Source organism: Borostomias antarcticus, assembly GCF_949987555.1.
Source record: "Borostomias antarcticus genome assembly, chromosome: 11".
NCBI classification, from domain to species: Eukaryota; Metazoa; Chordata; class Actinopteri; order Stomiiformes; family Stomiidae; genus Borostomias; species Borostomias antarcticus.
Window position 1 is genome coordinate 26227994 of NC_140244.1, and position 20311 is coordinate 26248304.

A 20311-nucleotide genomic window follows, 5' to 3' on the forward strand; every position below is an offset into this window, starting at 1 on the left:
AGAAACTCTACACCTGGAAAACCTCTCTCCCCCAGAGGCCAGAGGGCCGCACCTCAATACTCCAGGGTAGCTACCTCTCCTCGTCTTCCTCCCTTCTCCTTGCCCCCCTCTGCGCTAGCCCTGTTGAGCTGGGACGGGGGGACGGGGGGTCTTACTCCAGATGCACTTCCGTCCTCCATATTACCACCCATTTGTCTCTAGTTCACTATACAGGATAAGGGAAAGAGGGGACAAGGAAAGGAGGGCAGGGTAGAGTATTGAGACGTGTCCGAGGTGTGTGTGTGGGGGGGAGGGGAGTGGGGGGTCTAGCCCAGCTAGCATACCACCACCCAGGGCCCGTTGAGCTGAGTGTGAGTCATAGTGCTGGTATGTATGTCCTGCACTCAGCTCTGCACTGGCCTGAGGCTGAGAGCTACATGGGCCACACAGCAGTAACACGGTTACTGTGACATAGACAAGACCCACTGACTGAACCAATGAGATCTGTGGACTGAACTCACCAATTAAACACAGAGATCGGAAGAGATCTGGGTGTTGCCCCGGCAACAGTTATCTATGTAATTAGATTGTTGGCTAGTAGAATGGAAAATACTGAGACAATGTGCAAAAAAATCCTGTTGCAGAAGGCTACACACTACACCGTGTGATACAGCCATCGGCCACTAGAGGTCACTGTTTATTTAGCTTGTTCCTTAGGCTTGGAATATCAACACTGAACAAATACAGTCTCAATGCAATGTGAATGCACTGTAGTCATAAACAGACCAGGCTCCTTCTGATCCTGGACCAGTGATCGGAAAATACAGGGTTAGGAACGCCACCTTCGCCTACACATACAAGTAGGAGAGCTAGAAAGAAAGAAAGAAAAGAAAGGAAGAAAGAAAGAGAGAGACAGAGAAGGATTATTGCATGAATAGCTAGAGAGGAATCTCTGCCAAGTTGGCTGTTGGCAGCTCTTCTATCTTTCTCTGTCTCTCTATGTCTCTCTCTCTCTTCTCTCTCTCTTTCTGTTTATTTGTTTGTTTGTTTGTTTGTTTGTGTGTGTTTTTGTGTGTGTGTGTGTGTGTGTGTGTGTTTAGGCTTTGGTGCCCTAATGACACCGTTGGCGCGTGGGTTGGTGTGCATCTGAACAGACTTGTTGACCTATTGCTGCACATTCCTTTATCAAAGCTACCCATGAGAGAGAGAGAGAGAGAGACTGAGAGAAAAAGTGGGTGGATTAACGGGAGAGAGAGAGGAGGGGCGAGAGGAGGAGTGTGTGTGTTGAGGGACTGCGAGAGGAGGAGTGTGTGTGTTGAGGGACTGTGAGAGGAGGAAAGCAACAAAGGATAAGGCTCTACTACCCAGCGCAGTATAAGGACAGCACAGCAGCAGGAAGTAAGATATGTCTCTAGATATTCTCTCTCTCTGTCTCGCTCTGTCTTTCTTTCTGTCTCTATCCCTGTCTAGCTCTCTCTCTACCCTGTCTGTCTGCTGTCTTTCTCTCTCTGTCTTTCTCTCAAAGTCTCTGTCTGTCTGTCTGCACTGTATATACTGTCTCTGTGTGTTCAACAGTTTATCTGTGTGTGTTGTGTTCCAGTACCAGATGTACCAGACCAATGTACCAGAGACTGTAAAGCAGAAGTCATATTTAACTAGAGAAGTGAGTGATTGCTGTTAGTGATATCGGTATCTGTTACTGTGATTTATCAGTGTCTGGAGATATATCTATACTGTGATATATCCCCATTGCTACTGTAAGAAGTGGTACAGTACCATACATGTATTTGCCTGTCCTCTTGGCACCATAGTATATTAGTTTTGCAGTTTTTAAAACCATAGAGGTTGCATTGCCAGGTTGGGTTTAGCATAAGCTTGAGTAATACGACCATGTTGACTTGCTCAGCACATTTGAGGCCTTGGTCACATGGTCTATGTAGCCAATCACAGGCTTGTTATTAAACTGAGTTTCTCTGACTGTCTTACTGTGATTGATACCGTATCACACCTATCTGACTGTCTACTAGAGTATCACAACTATCTGACTGTACTAGAGTATCACACCTATCTGACTGTCTACTAGAGCAGGCATTCCCAAACTGTGAGGCGGGCCTCCCCTGGGGGGCCCCAAAGAAATTCAGGGGAGGCACGGAGGGATGGTTAGAAAAAAAAGAAAGGAAAAACATATTTTTTTATTTTTAAAATGTCTATGGTTTTTATGAATGAAATGTGATTTTAAAGGTCAGAAGATCGAAATTATTGTAGGAAAAGAGAGAGTAATTTGGCCTCCAATCAGTTGTCACTTCATTAGGTAAACCTACAGTATCTAGTATTGGGGACCCCCATTTGCCTCCAGAATACCCAGAATTCTTCATGGCATGGATTCAACATGGTGCCCTTCTGCACACCACTATTATAAACAGCTGTTATTTGAGCATTTGTGGCCTTTCTCTCAGCTTGAACACGTCGGGCCAGTTTTGCCCACAGAACTGACGCTAACTGGATGTGTGGTTTATAGCGCCGCTCTCTGTGAACTCTGAACTCTACGTCGCTTCGATCACGCGTCTGGCCCATTTTGATGTTTGGCAGAACAACAACTAAGCCTTTTCACCATGTCTAGATGGAGGAGCAGCTTTTTTCGGGTGGATGTACCCAATAAAGTGACAATCGAGTTGTGTGATGGAACTTAAGTTGACCCAAGATGTTCTTCAGAAAATATTGAATCCCGACCTTCTTAGATAAACAGCAAGACAGACAGACAGACAGACAGACAGACAGACAGACAGACAGACAGACAGACAGACAGTAAGAAAGGACCACTCACTCAGTCGCCTACGTGCTCTAAGCAATCAGCTTAGACAGACAGAACAGCCTCGAGACAAGGCAGGGCTGAGTTTTACACTATCAGGTCAGGTCGAGAATAACAACATCTGTTAGGTAATGGATCACTAGTCAGTTAGTGAAAGGCAGAAGTACAATTATATTATTCTTCTGCAATGATCTCCTTGCAAAAGAACATAAAAGAGAAACTGATCTTTCACCAGTTCGGACTTAGGACAGTAACAGTAACACAGTCACAGTTAGGTAACAGTCACAATGATTATGACAAATTTAATTAATGGATGTGAAGATTATAACACAGTCAATCATCAGCTGATTAATAAAATCCATTACAGTTGATATCCCCTTTGATCTCATTTGCTTCTTATCTCAGACACAAACCTAATTATTTGATTGAAGTTTCAGCAGAGCTTTCCCACCTGCCTGCAGGTTCAAGTTGGTTTATTTGTCATAATACATGTACCATGTCTGTCTGTCTGTCTGTCTGTCTGTCTGTCTACAGTGTCTGTCTGTCTGTCTGTCTGTCTGTCTGTCTGTCTGTCTGTCTGTCTGTCTGTCTGTCAATCTGTCTGTCTGTCTGTCTACAGTGTCTGTCTGTCTGTCTGTCTACAGTGTCTGTTTGTCTGCCTGCCTGTCTGCTTGCCTGCCTGTCTGTCTGTCTGCCTGTCTACAGTGTCTGTCTGCCTGTCTGTCTGTCTGTCTGTCTACTGTCTGTCTGCCTGCCTGTCTGTCTGCCTGTCTGTCTGCCTGCCTGCCTGCCTGCCTGCCTGTCTGTCTGTCTGTCTGTCTGTCTGCCTGCCACAGTATCTATAGCTACCATATGGTGCTATTAAACTCCTTTCCACAAAGATAGTGCCTTTCATTTCACATTTCATCCCTTTTCCACAGTGATACCATCTGTAATTCTCTCTGGTCTGTATCTCCAGACATGTTGGTTGCAGTGTATCTGAGGGGATATTAAAGCTGTGTTATGGTTTTTATGTGGTAGAGAGATCCTTATTTCCCGGGTGGGGATTGAACCATCGCCCCTCACATCTGGACCGCAGACATCAAAACACTTCATCAGAGAGGCATTCACCAAGGCTGCGTTCCGAATCGCATACTACCCTACTATATAGTATGCCAAAACAGAATGTAGTATGTCCAAATACATAGTAAGCCACATGCAGTATGGCAAAAATACCAGGATGTCCTACTACATCCGGTTGTATTTTGCAGTATGCAAGCCAGCAGGCTTTTCTGCCTATTCTGACCCACAATCCTGTGCGCAGCGGAAATGTGCGTCACATGTGCGAGTCGTGACAGCTGTAGACGAATGTCGCGTTACGGACAGCGACGGATGTGGCAAGGTATGACGAGGTAGTATGTCCCAATTGGATGCCTACTGCTTGCAAAGTACGTACTTTCTAAGGGCAGCTGTAGTACGTACTGGTAGTAAGAAGTAGAAGTATGCGATTCGGAACGCAGCCCAAGTTCTGGAGGAGATATTTAGGCTTTTTAGTCACAGGCAGGGCTGTGTTGTTCCAAATCACCTCTGCTACATTTAGCCAGCTGCTCTCTGCATTTCCCACAGATAGATTTATTGATACGGTGCACATAAAAGGTGATTTACACATTGATATAGACTATTGCGTGTGTAGGATGTAGTTAGCTGAATTGCAATGAATCTAATTGATCTCAGTGAACACATTCGATTATGACTGGGGGTTCTGTAGATGCTTTAATGATCTATCTAGGGGGACGTTTGGCAACAGTATGCCACTATATGCCATTGGGTTTGCTTTTGACTGATAGTCTAGACTCTAGAGAGTTTTTACTGCCCTGGCTGGGTTTAGCTTGGGGGCGGAGCACTTTCTCCCCTGGCAGAGGCTGTGGAATGACTGGAAATGTACATTTACTGCACTAGTTCAACCACAGCTGTTTCTTTACAGTGGTTACAAGCTGATAGTGTATCCTTTGAGATACGTTATTATTACAACACCAACACACCTTTATTAGGGGCCGGGCAGCTACAGATGCAGGGGCGGCTGTAGCTCAGTTGGTAGAGCGGGTCGTTCAGTGATCGAAGGGTCAGTGGTTCGAATCCCAGCTCCAACTGTCCACATGTCGAAGTGTCCTTGAGCAAGACACCTAACCCCAAATTGCTCCCAATGAGCAGGTTAGCACCTTGCATGGCAGCTGCCGCCATTGGTGTGTGAATGGGTGAATGAGAGGCCATTGTAAAGTGCTTTGAGTGCCGTTAAGGTGGAAAAGCGCTATATAAGTGCCGTCCATTCACCATTTACAGCTGTGGGTCCCTCTTGTATTTCCCAATATTCTGAATCTGAATCTGAATCTTCCTAGGAAGTGCATACATGAAAAGTCACCAAACTTTGCACATCCCTACTGGATGGATACAATACCCAAAGTCCTGTAGCACCAATAGTCCTGATCGCTTCATCTGACCAGTCTTTTGTCTCAATCAGTCCCACCTGTGTTCAATCCAATCAAATCAGTCAATCAGTGAATCCATGCTCAGTCCAGAGTCCCACAGCTCATTCCCATCACAGTATGTAGGCCTACTCATATGTTCATGCAGGATTCAGTGTAAATATCTACAGTAGCTGTGACATTTAGACTTCTTTTTTTTAAGGTCAAACTGCCAACTTCTCACATGTCTCAAACAAGAACAACCTTCCCGTGGTGTCTGGTTGTGAGTTCGAGCCCCGGGTGATGCAGAATAAACATGCTCATGCTACTCAGGTGTTGTACTGTTTGCATTTCAGACGCATGTTTTTTAAGATTAATTAATTTACGAAGTTTTAAAGAGGCCCTCGTGTATTTATCATTTGTGTCCTTCCTCTTCCTCCTCAAAAGGCCCGGCCTCGGTCCAGTTCTGTCATTGTTATGACACCTCTGCTCGGCCAGGGGCATTATGTTCTCGGGTTCTCCATCCATACGTATGTCCCATTCTCATGAACACCATCTCAGGACACCTGGAAGGAATTTCATTACATCTGGCTCAAATGGTGCCCTTGAACTCAAGGATGAAATTATAAAAATTTGGTGATCAAAGGTCAAATCAAGAACTCCTATGCTAATTATGACTAAATTTCACACAAAAGACTAATAGGATAAAGTTATGAAGTGATGACATTTTCTATCCAAAAGTTCAAAGGTCAACTTCAATGTGATATAGTTTTGCTTACCACTGTAGCTGTGTAAACAATCTAATAATCACATTATGTTCAAGAAATAAAGACTATCCTTTCAATGATAAAGCAAAGTTTATTAATGTGATGTTCAATGTTTGGCTTCTGTAGAATGATCGTCAAAGTCTTCCCTACCTACTGTGTATGTTCTGAGTCCGGACAGATGGAACCTGGAACCTGACTTGTTGGCAGAGGCATAGAACCGCGAGGTGGTATTTCTAGTTTATCTCATCTGACAGGCGTGACGGTTGACTAGAGAACATTGGGAGAACCTTGGGCTTGAAGCCATGTTTTAAACAACACATGGGAACGGCACCCAGACTTCCCAGAACATCCTGGTCTTGCCAGTCTGTTTCACACACAACAACCTAGGGAGGATTAACAGGTTTCTATTGATTGGCATTCCTCTGTCCTCTCTCTCCCCCCTATCTCTCCTCCCTCTCTCCTCTCTCTCCTCTCTTATCTCTCCTCTCTCTCCTTTCTTATCTCTCCTCTCTGATTCTTACTTGTGTGTGTACTCTGTTTTTGCTACTGGGTGCTTAAATTTCCTTCGGGATGAATAAAGTATTTGTCTATCTATCTCTATCTTCTCTCCTCTCTGCTCACCCCTCTCCTCTCCCCTCTCCTCTCTCTGTTCTCTCCTCCCTCTCTCCTTTCTTATTCATCTTCCCTCCTTAATTCTCTCTCCTCTCTGGTCTCCTCTCTTATCTCCTCTTCTATGTCCTCTCTCCTTCCTCCTTCTCTCCTCTCTCCCTCATTCCTCCCTTCCTCTCTCCTCTCTCCAGTAATTCATGCTATTACTGCAAACCATGCAGTTAAACGGCAGTCAATCAAGTCTCCTCATATACCAGTACTATCTTGAGTCTGATTTATTTATTTGATTTAAAGCTACAGTACACCTCGTGAAACCATCCTGATCTGAGCTTTGAGCAGCCATGTTGTCGTGATTTCCCAGAGGATAGAGGACGCTGATTGGTCCAATCAAACAGGAATCGAGTACAAAATTGTAATTCAGCAGAAAGGCTACCAGACTGATCGGTGGAGACCAACAGGATGTGAGCTCACTAGATTAGGATGGTCTCACTAGATTAGGATGGTCTCACTAGATTAGGATGGTCTCACTAGATTAGGATGGTCTCACTAGATTAGGATGGTCTCACTAGATTAGGATGGTCTCACTAGATTAGGATGGTCTCACTAGGTGTGCGTGGACAGCTGCTTCAAAGCGCACGGGCGCGCTGAGGCTCAATCAGCATCATGGGAGTGTGAGGCAGATTGAATTGACCCCGGCAGATGGAATTTGCGAGCTAGCTCGTAGTGCAAAAATTGCATACTGTAGCTTTAACAGTGACAGTGGTACAGAACATGGAGGTCAGTGACCTATGGAAAGGCATGACTGTGCCCCCCCCCCCCCCCCCCCCATCTCTGCATTCCTTCCTATCTTAAAAGGTTCTGAGAGGTCAAAGGTCGTCTGTTTGCTTTCATGTAGTTAAAAGGCCATTGGGCCCACCCCAAAACTATCTTTGTGAGAACCTTGAAATTGTTCTGTTTGTCCAAACGGAGCGTGTTCCAGAGTAACAGAGGATTGACTGGAGCTGCATGTCTGAAGCAGACTCGTGTGTGAACGCTGCAGCTGACTCCTAATCCTCCGTTAGATCTCTGTTCGTGAGCCTGGAGCGAGCGGCCTGCTCTGGATATTCTTCCGTCTCCTGACACTCACAAATCAGCCTCTAAACGCTCTGGTGGTGAATCCAATAAGACAACATGATTCTATCAGCTCAAGGCTTGTAACTGAAGAATCTAGGGAGAAATGTAACTCTATCGGTTCTGACATTGCCGCATACTGTGAAATATTGAATGTGCGTGAGACTAAGCCGTGATTGGTCAGAAGGTGGTGATCAGTTGATAGTTGAAATCCGGACTTAGGCTACTGGGGAGGTCTGCCCAAAACACAGCACAGAAAGCCCAGTCTGCAGTAGTTAATCTCTAAACCTCACATTCCTCCCCCTCTCTCTCTCTCTCTCTCTCTCTCATCCCCTTTCTCTCATTCTCTTTCTCTCATCCCCTTTCTCTCATTCTCTTTCTCTCATTCTCTCCCATAGAGGCTTTGCAGTCGTGCTCTGAAGTCTAATTTAATATAAGACGAACTATGTCTTGGTTGCCATGGGATGGAATCTTCAGTTTGGTTTCCATGGCAGCCATGAGCCATAGCTCTATAAACTAGGCTTAAATCACCTAGCAACCACACCCAACACCATAATGGAAGAGCACCAGTTTTCACATGTAATGTAAAGGATACAAGAAATAATAATAATAATAATAATAATAATAGATCGGTTTTATATAGCACTTTTCTAGGTACTCAAAGACGCTTTACATAAGAACACACACAAAACAAACACTCAAACAAGAAAGGCAAATAAGCAAAGCTACAAAAGGGAAACACATTAAGAGAAGAGAGGGGGTGGAAGATGGTGGAGGAGGATGGTCAGATGTCGTAGGTGATCTTGAAAAGATGGGATTTGAGTTGACTTTTAAATGAGGGGAGTGTGTCAGAGTTCCGGATGGCAAGGGTCAGGGGGTTCCAGAGGGTCGGGGCGGCACTGGCGAAGGATCTGTCCCCCAGGGTGCGGTACCTGGTGATGGGGGTGAGGAGGTGATGGGGGTGAGGAGGTGATGGGGGTGATGGGGGTGAGGAGGTGATGGGGTGAGAAGGTGATGGGGGTGAGGAGGTGATGGGGGTGAGGAGGTGATGGGGGTGATGGGGGTGAGGAGGTGATTGGGGTGAGGAGGTGATGGGGGTGAGGAGGTGATGGGGGTGAGGAGGTGATGGGGGTGAGGAGCTGATGGGGGTGAGGAGGTGATGGGGTGAGGAGGTGATGGGGGTGAGGAGGTGATGGTGGTGAGAAGGTGATGGGGGTGAGGAGCTGATGGGGGTGAGGAGGTGATGGTGGTGAGAAGGTGATGGGGGTGAGGAGGTGATTGGGGTGAGGAGGTGATGGGGGTGAGGAGGTGAGGAGGTGATGGGGGTGAGGAGGTGATGGGGGTGAGCAGCTGATGGGGGTGAGGAGGTGAGGAGGTGATGGGGGTGATGGGGTGAGGAGCTGATGGGGGTGAGGAGGTGATGGGGTGAGGAGGTGATGGGGTGAGGAGGTGATGGGGTGAGGAGGTGATGGGGGTGATGGGGGTGATGGGGGTGATGGGGGTGAGGAGGTGATGGAGGTGAGGAGGTGATGGGGTGAGGAGGTGATGGGGGTGAGGAGGTGATGGGAGTGAGGAGCTGATGAGGTGAGAAGGTGATGGGGTGAGGAGGTGATGGGGGTGAGGAGGTGAGGAGGTGATGGGGGTGAGGAGGTGATGAGGTGAGGAGGTGATGGGGGTGAGGAGGTGATGGGGGTGAGGAGGTGATGGGGTGAGGAGGTGATGGGGGTGAGGAGATGATGGGGGTGAGGAGGTGATGGGGGTGAGGAGGTGATGGGGGTGAGGAGCTGATGGGGGTGAGGAGGTGATGGGGGTGAGGAGGTGATGGGGGTGAGGAGGTGATGGGGGTGAGGAGGTGATGGGGTGAGGAGCTGATGGGGTGAGGAGCTGATGGGGGTGAGGAGCTGATGGGGTGAGAAGGTGATGGGGGTGAGGAGGTGATGGGGTGAGGAGGTGATGAGGGTGAGGAGGTGATGGGGGTGAGGAGGTGATGGGGGTGAGGAGCTGATGGGGGTGAGGAGGTGATGGTGGTGAGGAGGTTGGCGTCTGCGGAGTGGAGGTGGTGAGGGTGAGGAGGTGATGGAGGTGAGGAGGTGATGGGGGTGAGGAGGTGATGGGGGTGAGGAGGTTGGCGTCTGCGGAGTGGAGGTGGTGAGTGGGGGAGAGGCGATGGAGGAGATCAGTCAGGTATGAGGGGTCAAGGTTGTTCAGGGCTTCGTAGGTGGTGAGGAAGATCTTGAAGTTGATGCGTTGCTGGATGGGAAGCCAATGAAGTTGACGGAGGATGGGAGTGATGAGTTCTCTGGAGCGCGAGTGGGTGAGCGACCGGGCGGACGAGGTCTGGACATATTGTAGTTTTTGGAGAGCAGTGGAGGGAGGCCATAGAGGATGCTTTTGCAGTAGTGGAGTCTGGAGCGGATGAGGGCATGGATGAGTGTTTCGGCGGCTGAGGAGGAGAGGGTGGGGCGGAGGCGTGCAATGTTACGGAGGTGGAAAAAATATGTTTTGGTGACGTGGTTGATGTGTGACTTAAAAGAGAGTGTAGGGTCCATGATGATGCCGAGGTTTCTGGCCAGGGGGGGAGAGAGTGACTGACTGACCCATGATGCAGAGTGAGAAGTCCTGGGAGGAGGGGAGGATGGATTTTGGGCCAAAGATGTAGCAGTGGATTACAGAAGTAGCAGCGGATTACAGAAGAGATTAGGCTAAATCACTTGTTGTTGCACTTTGTGTTTTCATAATTACATGTTAGGCCCGTGGAGAGCGTGTATGTTTGTCCTCCATCCCGATCACAGTTGACAGTTGATTTTGCTCCCCCAACCCTGTACGTTGGCGCTTGCGTGTGTGCGTCCGTCCTTTCGTCACACATAAACCAGAACTCACCACCAGGTGGCGCTCGCTACAATATTTATTTTCCATTAGCAAGTACGTTTAGCTTTGTACATAAAAAATGTAGTGTATTCTACTCAGGAGCCTGCCTGCTTTCTAAATCGACAGAGTTGAGAGTTTGAGGTGTTTAGTAGCTCGTATAATGCTTTTATCCACTATGGTGTAGTAACACTATACGCACAGAGCTGTTTCAAGAAGCGATCCTGAAAGGAAACAAACTATATTGTGGAGACATGAACAGTAGATTATCATACCATTTTATAGCATGGTCTTTTTATGCCATGGTAGCATAAACTCAGGCTGTGCATTCAAGTTGGAGCCCATTACTTTGCAGGATACCAATTACGAGCTTATGTCAATTCCAGATCGTATGACCCCAAAATATGACTGCCCTCATTTAAAAGTTGCACATAGGCCTACAGAGTTAAAGTTTTGACACCTTTGATTCACACTGTTGACACTTATTTCTCATCTGTTTCATGTTTTGTGTTGCCTATGCTTTATGGGTCACAATAATTATGAAAATACATTTTATTTCATTATCAATATTGTGGAACAGGAGTAGATTTAACCTATGCAGGGGACTGCAGCTGGCACAGAAGTGTAGCAGGTGATGTCTAGAGCCTACTAGGTATTTAAAAATGATAACAAAAAAACGTTCTTGTTCATAAAGTTGTGATATATAGAAACTTTAACAGAAAGTTTGAGTGCCAGAGTGACTGAGCTTCATATTAGCTCTCCCGTCGGCGTTTCCAATGCTAAACCACTCGTCTGCTGACGTTGTGGGGAAGTTTGATGGACATTGTTAATGAACCCTTTGACTACGTGTTCCTACGCGCACTGAGCAGCCGGGAGAGGGCGTGGATGGATATTTAACAGACTTGAAGCTTAAATCAATTGACTTGTAATTTCGGAGAACTTTGTGATTCGATGATCCGGGATCAGCTGGTGTCCGGCGTCAACGACAAAAGAGCGAGAGACCGAGCTCACCTTGGCTGGACTGACAGGCTACGAGGCTCTTCAACACGAAGGGACATTTGGAGACAAGTCAGGTAATGACGAGGACATGTGCCAACCAGCCGCCCCCAGAAACAGGTATCCACCTGGCCGGCTGGGCATAAGAAAGGTGCAGAGACATATGAGTGCAAGAGATGTGGAACACGTCGTGCAGCCAGACAATGTCTGGTATATTATAAGTGTAAGGGACAGAAGCACTTCTTTAAACAATGTTTTGCAAAGGGGCAGAGAGAGCGCAGTGAGTGTGTACATGCAGTAGACGAGACTGATTGCAGTGATCCGTGGTTTGTAGGCCTGGTATTGAGAGGATGTAGTCCTACTAATAGGCCTACAGGGACTGAGCAGTCGTGTGAATAGAGTGGAGCAGGACAAGTGGACAGTGCCATTACACAAACGGAGCTGTCATTTCAGTTAAGCTGGACACGGGTCCCAAGGCTAACTTTTTAAGTGAGCTAGATCTTAAAGGAGTAGTAAAGGGAAAATCATGTTTAGCCCTGTTTTAAGGTTACTTATGATCATATACAATGGTCAAGATCAAAAAGTTGACAAAACTAGCACTTTTGAGAGTCTGATAATTGCTCTACCACCGTTTACAATACAATGGATGTGGGTGGGCACCTTGAAAAATCTTTCAAGGTTGGGACTGTTCCAGTGGGAGGGGAAGATTTACTTGTTGGTCATAGATTATTTCTCTAACTTCCCAGAGAAGTAATCCCAGTATGTCAGCACCTTGTGTGATCAAACACATGAGGTCCGTCTTTGCGAGACACGGAATTCCACAGGTTGCGTACATTTACCAGCTAATCAGTGTTCACCTGGGTATGCCTAGACTGCAGCTTGAGACGTGAACCTCTGCCCAGTGTCACAACAAACGAAGTATTGCACCAGAACCCAAGCTCCTTTGTTTCAAGGAAGAACCATTAGTCTTCCAGCAGTGGTCTTCCAACATGTCTGCTGTGCACTTACTCACGTGTGAAGTTCCTCTCTCCCATTTTCTCCTGTAACAGTGTGATTCATTCCCTCACAGCCCCTCCCTCCACCGCACACACACCTGGTTAATTCCTCTCTCTCTCTCTCTCTCTCTCTCTCTCCCTCCCTCCCCCACCCCCCCTACCCAGAATGCTCTCTGTTGTGGCGGTGTGTGGGGGGTTGGGGGCTGTGCTGTACAGCCTGTATAAATGGCTGATTCCCACCTTGGTGCAGTACAACGGCGCCCTGGCCCTGTTCTGGCACGACATCATCGTAGAGAAGGCTCTCAACGTCGTGACATGCTCCACTCGACCCCAGGTGACCCCTCTGTGACCCCCCCCACACTCCCCCCCACACACACATACACACACACACACACACACAGTATGTATAGAATTTAAACATTCACCACCTCTTTCTCTCTCCTCTCTCTCTCTTTCCCCCTCTCTCCTCTCTCTCTCCCCCCTCTCTCTCCTCTCTCTCTCCCCCCCCTCTCTCTTTCCCACTCCTCTCTCTCCCCCCCCTCTCTCCTCTCTCCCCCCCCTCTCCTCTCTTCCCCCCTCTCTCCTCTCTCTTTCCTCCTCTCTCTCTCCTCTCTTCCCCCCTCTCTCCTCTCTCTTTCCTCCTCTCTCTCTCCTCTCTTCCCCCCTCTCTCTCCTCTCTCTTTCCTCCTCTCTTTCTCCTCTCTCCTCTCTCTCCCTTTCCCCCTCTCTCCTCTCCCTTTCCCCCTCTCTCTATCCTCTCTCTCTCTCCCCCCCTTCCCCCTCCTCTCTCTCCCTGTCTCTCAGCGTCTCCTGCGAGCGGTCCAGGAGAAAGCCACCAAAGGTGACCCCCAGAGTGTCATCTACACCATCGACTACTTCTGCAGGCACTCTGAGTGGGCCATGAACATAGGAGATGATAAAGGTAGTTTCAACCCCCTCCCTCTCTCCCTCTCTCTCTCTCTCTCTCTCAGTCCCTGTGTGTACTTGCCTGACCACTCCCTTTTGCATCATATTAACCTTAATGTTCTCCCAGTGGCTCCTGGTGAAAGCGCATCGCTTTGTTCCGTTTCCTCAGTTGTTTCTTCTAGAACATTCTGTCTGTTCTTGAGTGTCTGTCTGGGCTCTGTCTGTCTGTCCTCCCTCTCTCTCTTCTCTCTCCCTCCCACTTCTCCTTCCTCTCAAACATAACAGTCCTCTCTAGGGCTCTGCTATGGAAGAATAGCCTCCAGTCTCATCATAATGTTCAGTCAGTGATGTGAAGTGATAGAGCTTTTCTCTGGGTCAAAAAGGCATGCGCTTGACTGCACACAATACACACACACATTCCATAAAAGTGTGTGTGTGTGTGTGTGTGTGTGTGCGCGTGTGTGTGTGTGTGTGTGTGTGTGCGCGTGTGTGCGTGTGTGCGTGCGTGCGCGTGTTCGTTCAGTTTTCGGTCTGTGATATGAAGTGATGGAGCTATTCTCGGGGTCAAAACGGCACGCTTGACTGCGCACACACACATTTTACATAAAAGTATACCAAAACATTGAAATGAATGCATGTGTGTGTACATATGTACTGTGTTCTCTCTCTATCCAGGCGCCATCTTGGACTCGGTGGTGTGTGAGGTGAGTCCGTCCACGGCGTTGGAGCTGGGGACGTACTGCGGCTACTCCAGCGTCCGCATCGCCAGACTCCTACCCCCGGGCACCAAGCTCATCACCGTGGAGTTCAACCCACACTTCGCCTCCATCGCCAGGCAGATCATCTGGCACGCCGGCCTGGAGGACAAGGTGAGGGTGGGCAGCTGGGACTCGAACCGGCAACCTTTGTTAAATCCAGACGTACTGTATCGACTCGGCATCTACCATAAGAGAAGGAACAGAGGAGTTCCCCGACGTCTTGTACTCCTTTCTCCTGTTGAAACTTTATTACTGTAGATCATGGGTTCCTAAACTCCATCAATGTGGGCCTCCCCTCTGAAAACAGTGACACACCCACGCCCCCCCAACCCCCCAAATGTGTCCATTATGCAAGGCAGCGTTAGCTAGCCCATAACGTTACACAGCGAAGTTAGCTCGGTGGCACCTGTTGCTAGTTAACATAATGACGTTTTCGCACAATACATTCATGCCTGCGGGGGGAGGCTCTCTCTGCACTATCCACAAATTTTGTATACATCTCTCCCATTATTTCTATCTTTTGACCTTTAAAATTACGTTTCATTCATAAAAACCATAGACATTTCAAAAATAAAAAACCTTTCCTTTTTTTTCTTTTTTTTCTAACCATCCCTCCGCGCCTCCCCTGAATTTCTTTGGGGCCCCCCAGGGGAGGCCTGCCTCAGTTTGGGAATGCCTGCTGTAGATACTTCATGAGGAGAGTGAACATCCTGCAATCTCTGATTGTGTGTGTGTGTGTGGTGTGTGTGTTCAGATCTCTCTGGTGGAGGGCGCGTCAGGTGACCTGATTCCTAAGATGGCTGAAATGTTTGGGATCAGCAGCTTTGACTTTGTGTTTGTGGACCACTGGAAGGACCGCTACCTCCCAGACCTCAAACTGCTGGAGGTAAGAACCTCAGAGTAGCCTGTATGTTAGCATGAGTAAACACCACTGAGCGTTATCTGATACTACTCTACATGTTGCTCCCCTGCTCCTAAATAAACACTGCTCCATGGCCAGGTGTGTAAAGGTGTTGGCACACTGTCCCAACGCCAACCAACATCAACGTTGAATTGGTCTGCCATGTTGGTTGGTGACTGTTGGTGTTGGTTGGATGGATTTTGCAGCTGAATTTTAAATTTCCAACATTCTAACAACTGCCACCTTTAGAATGTTGGGAGTTGGTTGGCGTTGGTTGGGGCAGTGTGTACCTTTTTCTATGATGCGTTTGATGAATTTGGCATCTTTTAAACTGCATTTGTTATGTGCAGGTCATTGTAAATAAGAAACTGTTCTTAGTTGACTATCTGTATAAATAAAGTTTAATTAATACTAAAATGCAGTATTATACAGTATGTCTATCTAAGACAACCACCCTGACCCAAACCCTGTCATGTCTAGGCTTGGAGTACTGGATAGTTAGAATAGAATAGAACTTTATTGTGCAGTCAAGGCTGTACAATTGACAAATTGTCTTTGACCTCACCCTTAAACAGTTAAAAACATCACACATACAATACCTACAACATTGTTTGTATAGAGTCAGGTTTGTATAGAGTCAGGTTTAATTATCATCGATCTTCCTCCCTCTCTAGGAATGTGATCTGTTGAAGAAAGGCTCCGTCCTATTGGCTGATAATGTGATCTGCCCGGGAACGCCGGACTACCTGGAGTACGTGAGGAACAGCCCGCGCTACGAGAGCCGCTACTTCCGGTCTTGCCTGGAGTACACCAAGGCAGAGGATGGCCTGGAGAAGTCTGTGTTCCTGGGTTGACCAGCGTACCCTGTGTGTGTATGTATGTGTGTATTAGTGTTAAACCGATCAATCAAGCCTATTAAATTCCATCAGCATCAGCCGTTTTTAATTTTTTTCAAATCAAACTTTATTTGTAAAGCGCATTTCTTACACGGAGGCAACACAATGCGCTTTACAGAGAGCAAGGGGGCGGTGGGCATAGGTCCCACCCCTACATATTCCAGAGGGAAGCAAAAAGGAAGGTATCTATTGGACTCAGGGTGGTGTGCAGGTGACAGCGAGGCATCCACTGGACCTGGTTAGAAGGTAGGAGAGAGGCACTAGGGAGAGGGGAGGCAGAAAAGTACTGCCCTGCTCTCTAAATATTGGCATCAGCCATTGAAAAACCCGTCGGTCGACCACTAGGGTGTGTATGGTTAGGGTGAGAGTGGATGTGTGTGTGAGAATGTGTAGTGTGAGTGTGTTAGAGCGTGTGAACGCATGCTGGTTTGCCTGTGTGTGAGTCCTGGATGAAATGTGTACCTCGTTTACTTTTAAATACTTGAGGTGTGTTTAGAGCAGGTGGCGTATCCCCATTCACGAGGCCTTCATCTTCTGACAAAACTGTAGTTTGTAGAAGCAGCTGACATTTTGTTTTTATCAACAGAACTCTCTGCTCCCACAAGTCATCTTGGTATGTCTGTCATGAGGGGTCTAATGATGCACTCGGCTCACGATACACGATATTGGGTTCACAATATTTTTTTTTTAACAAATGCTGTCTGCCCTATAGTTCCATTTTGTAATGTTTTATAACTGGCGATATCAGGCCATGATTAATCTAATACAAGCACGGATCTGCAGTGTCCTGTCTTTTTCAGTGCTTTGTTTGTTTGAACAGATGAGGGCGTGAGTTGGTAGGTGATAGTGGCTCATTTGCAGCCAGTCCTATAATAAATAAATGAATAAACAAATAATAATCATACATCAAATTTGTATAGCGCTTTTCTGGACACCCAAAGTTTATTTACATAAGTAAGAAAAATACTTTAAAAAAAAAAAATATTGTGAGTTTTTCATCTTGACGATGCATATCGTTTTTTTTTATATCACGATATTTCGTGCTACGATATATCGTTACACCCCTATTCTCATACTGCCATTCAAAAGTCAAATATTTAGTTTTGTACTTCCCTACCGATTTCGATTTGATTGTAAAGACATTACTACAGTACCATTCAACATTATTGTTGAAAACATTCGGATTTGTGTTTTTGAATACATCTTTGTAATGGAGTGAGTTGTTTGCTGTGGACCAACTTTAAAGTGTTTGTTGATATGACCATGTGTACCACCAGTCACAACACATTAAACATCTTTAATAGTGTCTTATTTTTTCTTCTTCAACATAGCACGACACAACCTTCATCTCAGATAAATGTTTTAATTGTCAGAGATGGACGACACTTTTCAATGCATAAGAGAAGACGAACAGTTCATGTTCAACTCTTACAAATGTACAAAACCATGAATCGGCCTCCATGATAGAAACATTCTACCCATCCTCCCCCTGTACTTGACCCTGGTCTCAAACCTGGCCTGTTTCCTGCCACCAGGTGACCCTGAGAGAATACTGTCCCTCACAGCCCTGTTGGAAAATCCATCTGTCTCACACCACCTCGACTCAACACCCCCCTCTAGTGTCTGTCTGAGGAATGACACCCAGTACTCTCCCACAGGGACCAATAAAGAGTTTCCTCTCCTAAAGAACAACTATTTCCAACTCAACTGCATTCATTTGTCCATATTGGTGGCCGATGTGGCTGTCCTTCACCCAGTGCAGTTAAACTAATAGTGCGGTCCCAGAAGTGCAGCGAATCAAACGCACCCCCAGAACTTCCCAGTAGTTGATCTGTGTACCAGGCTAGTGTGGGAGGGGGAGTGGCCTCAGCCCTGGCCCTTGCTGCTGTTGAAGATCTTGGCCAGGAGCGAGACGTTGGACTGGGACTTGGCCTGGATCACCTTGGCCTTGTCCTGCGCCTTCTGGAGGTTCTTCTTGGACAAGCCCTGCTTCTTCATGCGACTGAGCTGGATCTCGTCCTCGGTCTTCCTCTGGGTGAAGTCCCAGGTCTTCTCCTCCACCTTCTCGCCCTTCCTCTCCCTCGTCTTCCTCAGCTTGTCCATGCTCGCGCTCTTCTCCACGTTGGCCAGGTAGAAGTTGGTCTCCCGCTTGGCCTGGGAGATCTCCGTGCGGAGGCGCTGCTGCAGCACCATCTGCTCGTACGCCAGACGCTCACTCAGGTGACACCACTGGAACCGGTGCAGGTACTGGAGGAAGACAAGATGGCCGACCAACTGACTGTTAAGACTTGCTGGTATAAACATGGGGGTTCAAATATCAAATATCACCACTGGAAGACACTTCTGGCTACAAATTACACTTGTGCATTAGGTGCTAATATTGCTACAAATCCTTAATATGTTTAGACTTTTTATATGTTATATCTTTTTTAGACTGTTAGATCTCACAGAGGCCCTACAGAACACTATAGAATTCCCTTCCTCGTTTTTATCAGAGGTCTTCCAGCTCGACCCTGGGTGTGTTAGACCTGCTGGGTGATTTGAGTACGCGACCGCCAAGCCCCGCCCACCTTGATGCACCAGAGGTCGCTGTGGAAGCGGCTGCGTTTGCGGGCGCCCATGCCCGTGTTGTGGAGGCTGGCCGCCACCCTCTTGGCCACGCGCTTGTCCCGGAACTCCACCCAGCCCTCGGTGAAGCTGCTGGCGTTGGAGCCCGCCTTCTTCTTCCTCCTCTTCACCGAGCGGTCTGAGGAAGTAAGTAAGTAAGTAAGTTTTATTTATATAGCGCCTTTCACAGCACGAATGCACAAAGCGCTTCACAATACAAATAACACATAAAAAGGAAGAAAGAGCGACATACAAAATGCAATACATACAAAATACAAGGCAATTACGACATACAAAATACAGTACAAGGCAGTTACAAGGAGAGCAAGGACATGAGCAGGAAGACACAGCGGGGCGTTATGTTACATTCAGAGTTCGGAGAGAAGTTGACGGTGACACTCTGCATTGGTTGATTGATCGCAAACTAAGAATACATATATAAACACACACACACACACGCATCGAGACAGCGGCAGTCCGGTCTAGCCTACTCACCCTGGGGATGCAGGAAGACAAAACATGCACGCGAACGCGCGCGCGCGTGCGCACGCACGCACGCACGCACACACGCACGCACACACACACACACACACACACACACACACACACACACGGGGCTAGGCAACTCGTCTCACCCTCGGGCTGCAGGAAGACCCGGCCGATCTCCCCGTAGACCCCCAGCATGTTCCTCACGTGTTTGGGCCGGAGTCGGGGCGGGATGTGACCCAGGTACACGATCCCCGGAACGCTCTTCTTCGTCTCTTTAGCTACACCTTCACCACTCTGGACTAGTGTCCCTTCTTCATCCATAACATCATCATCATCACTACCACCACCATCCACTTCACCCTCTCCATCATCATCATCATCATCATCCTCTCCATCATCATCATCATCCTCTCCATCATCTTCATCCTCCTCCTCCTCTATAGTCCTGTTATGTTCCTCCGAGACGTCGTCAGCTACCATGCTGTCCCCAGCCACCTGCGTGTCCTCCTCAGTGTCCCCCCTGTCCCCTCTGTCCTCAGTGTCCCCCATGTCCTCAGTGTCCCCCCTGTCTTTGCTCTCCATCCCCGCAGACGAGATTTCCTCCACAGACAGTCAGTCAGTTCACGCTGCCTGGGACTGTAGAGAGAGAGGAATGGAAGAGGCGCAATCATAAATACAATCTTGTTAGATAGCTAGCTGTCCCACAGTCAAGACACACAGACACACAACCAAAGACATTTAAAATCTGTGACGCAACTGTCTGGAGGTAACCCAGCTAAGTTAGCTAACTTTGGCTAGCTAGCTAGCAACAGGCTAAAGTTAGCCAGCTACACCTACTCCCACATAGCTGATTCAGTCAAGAGCCTTCACAAAGGATTACCGCAAATAATTACCTGCTTCAAAGCTGAAACGCTATGATCTATAAATATATAAACGTCACACAACTAGCATGAATCCAGCATGAAAACAAGCATTTCTTCTTCACGTGTGGTGGCCGGGAGGACGTCGTGCGTCACTTCCGTTTCCTTATCAGTAGCTGAACACTAGATGGCGACATTACACCGAAAATTAATCTTTTCCAGAAGCTACAAAAGACAAGTTGCTCCAAAATTACACCACCCTTGTGAATTATATTTTGAGACAGATCAGATCATGCATGTGTGGATTCCCAAATATCTTCCCC

At 47.5% G+C, this 20311-nt stretch overlaps 2 protein-coding genes across 2 annotated transcripts; one reads left to right on the forward strand and one right to left on the reverse strand.

Annotated features, from left to right (window-relative positions):
- The first annotated feature begins 1298 nt into the window (after positions 1–1298).
- comta (catechol-O-methyltransferase a) lies at positions 1299–17298 on the forward strand. The gene is made up of 6 exons (XM_084446363.1): positions 1299–1377; positions 12737–12905; positions 13376–13493; positions 14153–14346; positions 14990–15121; positions 15811–17298. The coding sequence occupies exons 2-6, from the start codon at positions 12738–12740 to the stop codon at positions 15988–15990; spliced, it is 792 nt and encodes a 263-aa protein (XP_084302489.1). The 5' UTR covers positions 1299–1377; position 12737; the 3' UTR covers positions 15991–17298.
- A 190-nt stretch (positions 17299–17488) lies between these two features.
- Positions 17489–20118, reverse strand: abt1 (activator of basal transcription 1). Its single transcript, XM_084445875.1, has 4 exons — positions 20022–20118; positions 19275–19728; positions 18603–18778; positions 17489–18279 (listed from the first exon to the last, which is right to left on the reverse strand). The coding sequence occupies exons 2-4, from the start codon at positions 19708–19710 to the stop codon at positions 17899–17901; spliced, it is 993 nt and encodes a 330-aa protein (XP_084302001.1). The 5' UTR covers positions 19711–19728; positions 20022–20118; the 3' UTR covers positions 17489–17898.
- Between the last annotated feature and the right edge of the window lie 193 nt (positions 20119–20311).

Excerpts from the sequence above, each read along its gene's own strand:
- comta (XM_084446363.1), top strand. The coding sequence starts at position 12,738 with ATGCTCTCTGTTGTGGCGGTGTGTGGGGGGTTGGGGGCTGTGCTGTAC. Across the intron at positions 12,906-13,375 it reads CATGCTCCACTCGACCCCAG|CGTCTCCTGCGAGCGGTCCA; the intron begins GTGACCCCTCTG and ends CCTGTCTCTCAG. Across the intron at positions 14,347-14,989 it reads ACGCCGGCCTGGAGGACAAG|ATCTCTCTGGTGGAGGGCGC; the intron begins GTGAGGGTGGGC and ends GTGTGTGTTCAG.
- abt1 (XM_084445875.1), bottom strand. The coding sequence starts at position 19,710 with ATGGAGAGCAAAGACAGGGGGGACACTGAGGACATGGGGGACACTGAG. Across the intron at positions 18,779-19,274 it reads GGTCTTCCTGCAGCCCGAGG|ACCGCTCGGTGAAGAGGAGG; the intron begins GTGAGACGAGTT and ends TTACTTCCTCAG. Across the intron at positions 18,280-18,602 it reads GCGACCTCTGGTGCATCAAG|TACCTGCACCGGTTCCAGTG; the intron begins GTGGGCGGGGCT and ends GTCTTCCTCCAG.